This window comes from Panthera leo, chromosome A1 (assembly GCF_018350215.1).
Source record: "Panthera leo isolate Ple1 chromosome A1, P.leo_Ple1_pat1.1, whole genome shotgun sequence".
Taxonomy (NCBI): Eukaryota; Metazoa; Chordata; class Mammalia; order Carnivora; family Felidae; genus Panthera; species Panthera leo.
Window position 1 is genome coordinate 124045365 of NC_056679.1, and position 12012 is coordinate 124057376.

The following is a 12012-nucleotide window of genomic DNA, read 5'->3' on the forward strand; positions in this document are numbered from 1 at the left end:
CATTTTTGCAAGGAACTTAACTGATAGCTTCTAAGCTGTCTAGCCACTTGATGACATTACTGTGACTTAAACTTCTCAGATTTTAAACGTTTCATGGCATGTATAAAGATCTCTTGAAGCCATTTGTTTATTTCCCAAATGTGGCTTTGTTGGAGTTTTCTAGAAAGAGTTTTGTAAAGTTATTACTAAAGGTCATATTATTATTTTAATAATAAATTTAATTTATTAATAATTAATATTTATTATTATTAATTATTATTATATAATATGTATGGTAATGTTATTTGATAATGTCACTAAAAACAGAAAAGATGGGATATCTGCAAATTCTTTCATTAGGATGATGAGGGAAAAGTTAGCTTTAAAAAAAAAAGCCTCTAATGTCTGAGGTTTATTAAGAAAGGCAAATTACAGAAATATTGATAGCATTATAAAAAAAAAAAGCCATGTATTTCTAGTGGCCTATGGCCTACATTTCAGAACCACTTGACTACTTAATAGTTTAGATGTTTCTGAAACCATTTTTAGTCATACTAACATTTTGAAATTCCTATTTTTTGGCTTGTGTGTGGCACTTGGCAAAAAGTGAGTTCTCAATTGTATGCTTAACATTTAACATTTAGGTATATTAAATGATTTGTATAGGGAGTTGACTGAATAATGTCTTTATATTGCTAAAATTATTTCAAGAATTAAAATGTTATTTTACTTTAAAAAAATACTTTTTCACTAATTTATCCTGTGACAGTGCTATTTAGATATTTCACCTTTGAAATTAATTATTTAGATACTATTCACATGTTAAATTTTTATTCAAGAATCTAGTAATGACTGTGAAGATAATCAAACACGGAACAGAGGATTTTCCAAGAGAGGCGGTAAGGACCATATTTTGGAACAGTTTGTACTTACACTTTCTAATGTCATTGGGTTTCTTTCCCTGAAGATCTCCAGAATGTGCTATGAAGTACAGAATAGGGACTATGAATTCTGGTCATTCACAATATATATGAACTGGGATGTCATTGTCTCTGAATAGAATATTTGGAGATGAGGGAGAGGGAAGAAATTGTAGATTATTCTTTGTTCAAGTCTGGCAGTGCTCTGTCATACTCTGCTAATCCTGCCTCTGATGCAGTTAAGGTGAGATGGTATAAACATTACCATGCTTAATTCTTGATAATCATTTATGGGTAGACATGTGGGTTTTATTTTTGGTATTTCAACAACACATAGTGAACTTATAAAATGGATAAAAATTATTGAATTTCCTTATATTAAAAGATATTAAATCTCCTTATATTAAAAGAGTTTATCCTTAGGAACTATATAATCAGATACATTAGTATTTTCACCATAACTTGGGAACGGCTTTTTCCTTCCCTATTGAATAGCCCACTGAATACCAGATGCTCCCTAGTGAAGCTAGGACTTGTGGACTTCAGTATAACCTTCTTAGGGCTGTGAGGTAGGGAGGAATTTGGTGGTGAATGAGGGATGGCTATTTACCTCATAAATTGAATTTTTTAATGATAATTGCAGGGGGACATGTAATAATGGCAAGGAAATTTAAGTAAAAGCCAGACTCCCCTTTTAGAATTGCTTTTCCTTTAACAAGCAATTTTAACACTTAATATTCCTTAAGTATTGCTCTTAGTTTTAAATTTTTGGTTGTTTTCTGCAGAACAGTGAGTATCTTCCTCACTATTCTCTTTAAATCTGCTTAACTCATACTTATGGGATGCAGTCAGAAGCCAAAAGCTCTATGTGCTTGATCCTGGCCTATTGACTAATACAGGGTGACTCACAGGGAAACAGTCATTTTTGGGTATTCCTGATCGCTGTTCTTTGGAGTTGTATACATTTGAAGGTAGGGAAAGCGTGCACATGGTGGTCAGTAAATACAAGTATGTGTGCATAAATATAAGTGTATTTAAATTTATATTGAAATATGACATAAAGTACCAGACATGTGCATACATCATACATGTTCATAGGCATCCAGATCAAGAAGTAGAAATTACTAGCACCTCAAAAGCGCCTTTTATGATCATATTCACTCAGCAGCAACTTGCCCACCACATGGGTAATTTGTATTCTGACTTTTGGCGGGACAGATTAATTTTCTCTGTTTTTGTACCTAATATAAATGGAATCATACAACATGCTGTTTTGTCTCCAGCTTCTCTCTGCTTAATGTGTTTGTGAGATGCAATCATAGTGTTGGTTGCAGTTGTAATCATTATCATTACTATATAGATTCTTTTGTTTTACTGTTCTGCTGTACAGAACAGTACATGGATGTTGGGATGTCTTCCAATTTTGGACTATTTTGAAACTGTTGCTGTGGATATTCCAGTACATTGCTTTTGGTGATACTGTTATCTGTTCGGAGATAGAATTGTTGGCTCATAGATTTTGTATATTTTTTTTTACTGTCAGATGTTTTCAAGATAAATATACTGAGGTACACTCCCACATCCTCACCTCACTTGGTATTTTCTTCTTAATTTTAACCATTCTGTTAAGTCTGTGGTAATATATTTCATTGTGGTTTTAACTTGCCTTTTCTTGATGGGCTAATAAAATGTGCAATGCATCGTATGTTTACTGGCGATTTGCACATCATCTTTTGTGTAGTGCTGATTCAAGTTTTTTGCCACCTTTTTTTGGGGTGTCTATTTTTACCTTTTTATTTGCAAATTAACACAGAAAATTTGCAAGAACAATAAAAATAACTCGTGGATAACATTTATATTTGGAGACTCTTTGCTCCCTTTAAAGTAATGGAGATACTGTCTTCTCTTTTTCTTGTTAAATTTTATTTTTTTTAGCCTCCACATTCAGACTGTGATTCATTTGGACTTCATTTTTTATATGGTGTGAGATAGGGATCAAGGTCCATTTTTATTCCCCATAAGGGTGTGCAGTTGATCCGGTATCACTTTCTGAAAGACTTTCCCTTCCACTCTCCACTGCTAGGCTGCCTTTGTCCTAAATCAGGTGACAGTATTTATGTGGAACTATTCCTGGACTTGGTTCCTTTCCATTGGTCAGTTTCTGTATTTTCACATCTTTGCCATATAGCCTAAATTAGTGTAATTTCATAATACGTCCTAATATCTGGTAGTGTAAGTCTTCCAAGTTTATTGTTCTTCAGTATTACTTGGGTTATTGTTAGTCTTTTGCATTTCCATGTGACTTTTAGATTCAGTTTGTCAATTTCCAGGAAAAAACTTAATGGGATATTTTGGGGATTGCACTGAATCTGTAGATTAGTTTGAAGAGAATGGCCATCTTTGCAAATATTGGTGCTTCCAATTCCTGAATATCCCCATCGTAAATCTTGAGTTTTTCCTATGTTTTGCAGTTTTCACTAGTGAGTGATTTTGTGTCTGTCTTTACTTTAGTATTTGATATTTTGTGATACTTATGTTTATTTATCTAATATGTCATATAACATAAGCTTCACCATTTTGATGTATATAATTCAGTAGTTTTAAGTATATTCACTGTGTTGTATGTCAAATCATCACTCTTTAATTCCTGAACATTTCCTTCTCCCCACTCCCCAAATACCTTGTGCCTATTAGCAATTCATCCCATTTCCCTTTTATCTCCATCCTTTAGCAACCCAACCACTAACTGACTTTCTGTAGCTATGGATTTGCCAATTCTGGACTTTATGTAAATGAAATGATATAATATGTGGTTTTTTTGTGTCTTCTTTCACTTACCATGATGTTTTCAAGGTTTGTCCGTGTTGTAGCATGTGATGGTACTTAATTCCTTTTAATGGCTAATTAATAATTCACAGTGTACCATGTTCTGTTTGTTCATCACCTGATGGATTATTGGGTTGTTTCTACTTTTGAGCTATTATGACTAATGCTACTATAAACATTTGCATACAAGTTTTATGTGAACATGTGTTTCAATTTTTATGGTGTATATACTTTGGAGTGAAACTGAAAAATTGTTTCCTACAGCAGCTGCACCAATTTACATTCCTTCCAACAGTGTAGGAGTGTCCCAACTTCTCTGTATCCTCACCAGTCTTTGTTATTGTGTGTCATTTCGGTAGTAGTGATCCTTGTGGGTGTAAAATGGTATCTCATTATGGTTTTGATTGGCATGTCCTGATAACTGTCATAAGACATTTGCCCTTTTCTGTCTGGCTTAATTCACTTAGCATAACGTTTTCAATGTTCATGTTGTAGTATGTATCAGAACAAAGAACTTTTCTTTTTATAGTTGAATAATTATCCATTGTATATATAAAATGCTCTTATGCTCCTATGAACATTCATATATGTTTATCTGTTGGGAGTCGTTGTTTTTGCATCTTTGGAATATATGCCTAGAAGTGGAATTGCCAGAAGATGGGACTGAAGTAAGTTGAAATATGCCACAGAGTTCACCATTCTGAGAATCAGCTTAAAATATTCTCTGGGTTACTGCAAGTCTGATTAACTTTCATTTTGGAAAATTTTTATTCTGACAGTTTTTGTCCATTTTTTTTTCTTTTTTTGGAGTAGCAGAATTTGGAGTTTGTTACTTTGCCATTTTTGCTGAGTCATTGATCCATATCATTTAAAAATTTTCATTTTGTTTTCTGGTATATAGAAATATAATTGAATTTTATATATTGAAGGTTGAGTGACCTCACTAAATTTATGGTAAGTACTTTTTTAAATGAAGAAAAGATGTTTATATTTCTTTTACCCGAAGTTTAAATGATTTATAAAGTTATGCCTTTTTGAGGATTGTTACCAGACATCATTAAGAGCTGCAAGAGTTTGTCAGCTGTCCCTTATGAAATGCAGAACACACCTCACGGAAGGACTAATGTGTCACCTTTAAAAATACCTTAATGTTGGGGCTCCTGGGTGGCTCAGTTAATTAAGCGTCCGGCTTCAGGCTCAGGTCATGATCTTATGGTTTGTGAGTTTGAGCCCTGCGTTGGGCTCTGTGCTGACAGCTCAGAGTTTGGGGCCTGCTTTGGATTCTTTGTCTCTCGCTCTCTGCCCCTCCCCCACTTGATCTCTGTCTCTCTCTCTCTCAAAAATAAAAAAACATTAAAAAAATAAAAAAATTAATGTTATTTATGAAAAGTGACTTTTAAAGTGGTAAATTTTGAAATATCTCAATAACTCAGAAAAGCACAGAATATTCCATTACAAACACTTGAATACCACTACCTGGATTTAACAGGAACATTTTGTCATGTATATTTCATATATAAAAAGATACCTAATTGTTGGAAGATTTATCTTCTCTTTATATTTTATATCTTCTTCTTCCCAGAGTTAACTTAATTTAACATTGGTGTGTGTATATATTTCATATTCATACTTTGATAAAAATGTATTATACCTATCTTTTTGTGACTTATTTTTAAGATTTTATTTTTAGGTAATCTCTACACCCAACGTGGGAATCAAACTTAAAACCCTGAGATCAAGAGTTGCATGCTCTACTGACTGAGCCAGCCAAGCACTCTCCCTCTTTTTGTGACTTTTTTTATTCCTTGTTTTTAAAGATTTATGTGTTGAAAGTGTAGATCTAGTTCATTCATTGTAACTTCTGTAGTGCTTTACTTACCTTTTAACCTCTTTATTTAAAAACAAATTATTTTTATGACCATGTGGGATACATAGTGTCCCTACCTTCAAACAAGAAGGTCATGCAGATTTTTAATTGTATGTAACATCCATGTTATTTTCATCTCAAGTTATTAGACTTCTTATATAACTGGAAATTGGCATTAGTTACAGGAAAAGGAAAGCATCTTCATTTAAATGTTTGTGTTTCTCTTGTGTACAGAATTATTAAGCTTTGGTACTGGAAGTACTGAGTCATTTTATAATCATTGGCTCAGCAGAGAAGCTAGTTTTGAAAAGGAACCAAATTGAATTTACAGAAAGCAGTAGTGATTGAGAGCATAATGAATGGATTAAACAGATTAAAGATGAGTAGAATAAATGAGTCCATATAGAGATCTGAAGAAATTCTCTAAATTTGGGAATGGAAAACTTGAAGATATCTTCTAGGGAAGATAGAATAAGAAGCTCTGTTACTCTAACATATGTCTCTATATCTCCTGAGGAAAGAACACAGAAGATGAAAGAGGGAAGGGAAGAATACTATTCAAAGAATAGTTCAGAGACTTTTCTAGAGTTAAGGAGGCACAAGATTACAGAGAGAATTTAAAAAAAACTTACACCCCTATATGTGTATTGAAATAACAAAATTATGAAGATAGAAATATTTTGAACTATCAGAAAAAATATTGATCCACCTGTAAAAGAACATTAGATTGATAGAACTTTTGTGCGTTGTTTTTTTTTTTTTTCCAATAAAGGTAGAGATCAGAATAGAGGAGAATGTAGAATTCTGAGGAGAATAGTTCTGAATCTGAACTGTTATATCCGGAAAATTTAGTTATCAGAGAGAAATAATACCACTGAGGTAAAGATAGTGTTTAGTGCTGTCATACCACTGAGGAAACAACTACTAAATCATATTTACTAGTAAGAGGAAACTGCAACAAAGAAGTAGGAAGCAATGATGAACAAAACTAAATAAATACACGTTTTAAAAATGGTAAGCGTCTTGGTAAGCCTAGGTAAGTATTGCTTGTAGAAGATAGTAATAAATGATGGTAATTAATTTAGGTGTTATAGAAACAAAGAACCAACATACTAACAAATGAAATACTTTAGTTCTTTGTCACCTCAGTAGGAAAGAGAATGGATTGAAACTAATTTCAGGATTTCTTAAAAATGGTAAAACTGAAAGATAATAAGAAAAAGTACATGATGTATAACTCACTAGTGGAGGAAATCCAGTAGAAGGGCAGGACTTTGTAGTAAATAGACAAGGTTGAAGATAATTTATTTTTTAATTTTTTATTAAAAAATTTGTTTTTGATGTTTATTTTTGAGAGAGCGAGAGAGAGAGAGCACAAGTGGGGGGAGGGACAGAGAGAGAGGGAGACCCAGAATCTGAAGCAGGCTCCAGGCATTGAGCTGTCAGCCCAGAGCCTGATGCAGGGCTCAAACCCATGAACTGTGAGATCATGACCTGAGCTGAAGTTGGATGCTTAACTGACTAAGCCACCCAGATTCCCCTAATTTAAATATTTATAAAATATTCATGGTGAGATTGAAGGATGTCAGTAAAGGCATAAAATGTAGCATTTGGGAAATCTAACAGAAGGGCAGAAAGAACAAAAAAAGTTGAAAAAAACTCAGGAAAGAGAAAACACAAAAGAGGATGAAAGAAGTAAGAAATCAATGTCAGTAATCATAATATGTGTATAGTTACATGTATTTCAGTGCAGAGTTGCAAATAAAGAGAAAAATGTCAGTCCAATATGAACCCCCAAAAGCTGGTATAGAAATAGGAGACAAAATAGACTAAAGCAGACATATTAGGGATAAAGAAATAATTACCTAATGATAAAAGGCATGTTCACTGGGAAAATATTACAGTTTGGAACATGGTTTGAAATCTAACAATATATTCTTATGTATATAAAGCAAAAGTAGACATAATTACGTGGAAAAAAATTGCAAATTCTAGTTAAACCATTAATCTTAGGTTTAAACCATTTTTCCGTTACAAACTGATAGAATGAGCAGACCAGAAATGAGTAAGACTATAGAGACTACGGTAGATTTGAATACTAGTTATTAAGCCTGATTTAATATTTCTGTTTGGAATAATACACACCCTTCTTTTATACATTCTTTTACAGCATCTAGAAAATAGACATAATTTTGCCATAAATTAAGGCCAAAAGGAAGTCTCACAATATACTGTAGAATTTATCATATGCTATGTCCTCTTGTTAAAGTATTGTGAAAACAGAAATCCATAATGAAAAGCCTAACCCTTGTGGTTTGGAAACTGAATTTCTCAATTTCTGAAAATTCACATGGAAATAATAAAGTATTTAGAACTGAATGGGCAGTAAAAACATCAAAACTTAAGGGATACAGCTAAAGCAGCTGACTTTTTGAGGAATTTTTGTAGTCTTAAATGCATTGAGTAGAAAAGAAATTAATGTATTCAACTTAAGTAATTAAAAAACTCAGTAGAAGGAAGTTAAAAAGAAAATAGACATGAATGAAACAGATACAGTGGAGTGTTATTCAGCACTAAAAGTGAATGAAGTATGCATCAACAAAAAGTTGAATAAAAGGAAGCAAGATAAAAAATACATGTTCTATAAGATTCCATTATATAAAGCTCAAACAAACTGAACAATATGTTGCATAAAGATATGCACATAGTTGGTAAAATTAGGAGCAAGGAAATGAGAAACAAATCAGGATATTGGTTGAGGAAGGGGGAAACATAGGGTGAAAGACTACACATGGTCTCCCTAGGTCTTGGGAATATTTTTAGTTTGTTTTTTTTTTAATATATTTATTTTTGAGAGACAGCATAAGCTGGGGAAGGGCAGAGAGAGAGGGAGACAGATCTGAAGCAGGTTTCACGCTTGTCAGCACACACCCCGACTTGGGCCTTGAACCCATGAACTTAGCATGACCTGAACTGAAGTTGGACTGGGGTGGACCAGCTGAGCTACCCTGGTGCCCTGGGAACGTTTTTAGTTTTAAGCTGGCTAGTAGGTCTATAGGTTTTCATTTTATTATTCATGTGCTCACACCAAAGTAACATACCTTAAAAAGACGCGGGTCAAAAAAATAAACTGTTTCTTGAGAAGAGATAAACTCTAACAAGGTTTATTCAAAGATAAAGAGGCACAAATAATTTAGAAAAGGTGGATATAAGTATTGATAAAGCGATTGTTGCTAGATTGAGGAATCTAAGTTTGAGGTTGTAGATGTATCACCATGAATCTACCTTGAATTAAGTCTGCCCTATTTTATAAATAGGCTTTAAAAACATATATAATTCAGTATCAAGAAATACAGGTAGAATTTTTACCTTTATTGAGAAGTTTCTTTGTAAATAGTGGCAAGTTCATAAATTGAATCTCTCTTTATTTTCTGCCCAGTTGACGTTTTGGTTTTGAATTGACCTCGTTCTGCCTTAGGTGGGATATGTTACTTGAAATATTTATACTGATTTTTGGTTTTTAATTGAATTTAAAGTGTTTATAGTAGGAAATCAGGCTTTGTATATGTCTATATGTCTCTGCTTTGAGTAAGATGTTTTACTGTTTTCTGTAAAGAACAATGTAAGCCTAGATTTACTAATGCTTCTGTGCATTGTAGAAATGTTGTTAATGATACATTTGTGGTAATTTTCAGTGTTTTGCAAGTGACAGTTTTTTCGTCAAAAAAAATTTTTTTTTCAAGTAAACTTCCTCTCAACGTGGGGCTTGAACTCAAAACTCTGGAATAGAGTCACAAGCTCTACTGACTGAGCCAGCCAACTAACTACCTCTGGTTATTTTTCGTTTTGATTCTCAGAAAACAGTGGGTTTTTTCTTTTTTTTAATTGTAGGTATATCTGTTTATGGTAGTAAAGTTGAACATTTAATGTTTATTTTTAACAGAGAGAGACAGACAGATTCAGAGACAGAGCATGAGTGGGGAAAGGGGGAGAGAGAGAGGGAGACACAGAATCTGAAGCAGGCTCCAGGCTCCGAGCTGTCAGCACAGAGCCGGACACGGGGCTCGAACTCAAAGATTGCGAGATCATGACCTGAGCCAAAGTTGGACGCTTAACCATCTGAGCCACCCAGGTGCCCCAAAGTTGAACATTTATAGGTCAAATATGGCATTTCTTTTTAGTAACTATTAATGCCTTAAAATATTTAAAGTTACTGAATTATGCAAGGCTTAAAATAAATTTGGACACCATTTCTCCAAGATTTCTTTGTTGTTATTTTGTGTTGTTCTTGTGTGTGTTTTCATATTATAGGCTATCAAGATGGAAATGATTCAGAAGCTTCAGGGTCATCCAGAAGAGGTGGAAGAGGTGGAAGAGGTGGTTTCCGAGGTTGCCGTGGAGGATTTGGTCTAGGAAGTTCAAGTTAGTAGTGAATTGCAAATGGTGTGCTTTATCTGTTAAGAAGGAAATGATAAAAAATAAAACCTATCGGTTAAGCTTGTTGAGAGGATTATATGAGAAGAGCTTACACTGTAGCTGGTATATAATTGCTTACATTATATATGACATTTTTAGACACATATCTAATTGCATACCTGTTGGAATAGATGAGTCTTTATAGAAGTTTGTGTGACTCAGCTCTTTAATCTTACTTTTTTTTTTTTTTTTTTTAGAGTTTATTTATTTATTTTGAGAGAGGGAGAGAGCGGGAAAGGGGTGGGGGTAAAGAGAGAATTCCAAGTGGACTCTGCTCTGTCCACACAGAGCGCAATGCAGGGCTCATACTCACAAACTGTGAGATCATGACGTGAGCCAAAACCAAGAGTAGGGTGCTCAGCCAGCTGAGCCACCCAAGTGCCTAATATTACTGTTTTAAAGCCTTCATCATAAAAGCCAAGCTTAGAAATAGGTAGCCTTCTCTAAGACTGTACCCTCCTTTATACCCTCTTCTACCAGTTTGGCTTTCTAACAACTTACTCCAGCCATCGTTTCTTAGAGCTAGGGGTATTGACTTCAGAAGTCACTGCTGGATTGCGTGTGTCTCTTAATGGAAGAGGAAGGATGCGTGGTTTTGGAAGTCAAAACTAAATCTGTAATAATTTAATAGATGTATAGGAGATTAGTGAATTCTCACTTTTAAAAAAGTGTAAGGGTCTAGGGGTTGTTCAGGACTTGTAAGGTTTGATTTAGCAACAGTGGGAGCAAGCGGGTACTGTTCCGGAGAATAAGCAAAAAGGCTATGCAATGTGAAGTTTCTGGGGCAGTAGCAGTGCTATTTTTGGGAGGTTGTTTAACTTTTGCTTATATGATATTTTAACATAGTATTGGCCCTAACTTTTTTAAAAAATAATTTTAATAAAAGTTTTGAGGAAGTCATTTGTAATTCAAAGAAATAATTTATGGAGAAATCCTTTGTGTGATTCTTAGAAAAATGCTCATTGTGATTCCTTTACAATTTAAACTGTTTTGCCTCACATCTTTAACTTCTGGCACTATCACTTGATTTTCTTGTCTCTCTTTTAGATTTTCTTCTCTTTATCATTTTAAAACCTCTTAAAAGTAATATAATCTCATTATGTACAAATACAGATAGTGAATATGAACAAGATGAGGGAATGCAGCGCACTGGTGGCCTTTTTGGTTCTAGAAGACCATCTTTAAGTGGTGCAGGTGAGAAATAGAATTTCTTATTGAATGTTAAACATTCATATATGTTTTTAGCTCTACAATTAGTAAACTAATAGATGTATTTAAGTATACTTGGTTAGCTCATAACTTTCTATGATTTTTAGATCTGCTTTTTATACATGGGCAGTTTTGCCTTCCTTATAAAATTTGTGCACTGTGAATTATTTCTTCTCTCTTACCAGTTAATTTGATGTATAAATATAGCTTGAATTGGAGGAAGGAAAATGAAGTTTGCAGTGGTTTCAAAGAAAGAACTCTTTAGGTGATTTGAGGAGAAAATGAAAAAACACAGCAACACATTGTTGATAAAAATGTGCAAATGTGTATATACTGGTACATCCAAACCATAGACTGTTATTCAGTACTAAAAGGAAATGAGCCATCAAACTATGAAAAGACCTGTAGAAACCCTAAATGCATGTTACTAAGTGAAAGAAGCCAATCTGAAAAGGCTACTTACTAAATACTTTCCAACTTTAAGACATTCTGGAAAAGGAACAACTTTGGAGAAGGGTAAAAAGAATAGTGGTTGCCAGGGGTTGGGGGCAGGAAGGAATAGTATGAAGGATTTTTAGAACAGTGAAAATACTTTGTATGATACATCAACGGTGGATACAAGTCATTTTATGTTTTTTAAAACCCATAGAATGTATAACACCGAATGTGAGCCCTACTGTAAACTTTTAATATGATAAACTTTTAATGTTGATAATGGGGGAGGCTGTTAAAATG

General features: G+C 33.7%; 1 protein-coding gene across 7 annotated transcripts in view; it reads left to right on the plus strand.

The window, feature by feature from the left end:
• The window catches only part of DDX4 (DEAD-box helicase 4), an 82338-nt gene that overhangs the window by 40409 nt on the left and 29917 nt on the right, over positions 1–12012 (plus strand). For 6 of the 7 annotated variants that reach the window (XM_042939035.1, XM_042939075.1, XM_042939043.1 and 3 more), the window contains 3 exons: positions 819–878; positions 9904–10014; positions 11182–11262. In XM_042939035.1, the coding sequence (XP_042794969.1) occupies positions 819–878; positions 9904–10014; positions 11182–11262 (252 nt within the window). Of the gene's footprint in view, positions 1–818; positions 879–6452; positions 6629–9903; positions 10015–11181; positions 11263–12012 lie in introns of those variants that run through there. The other variant, XM_042939084.1, reaches the window with a different exon arrangement.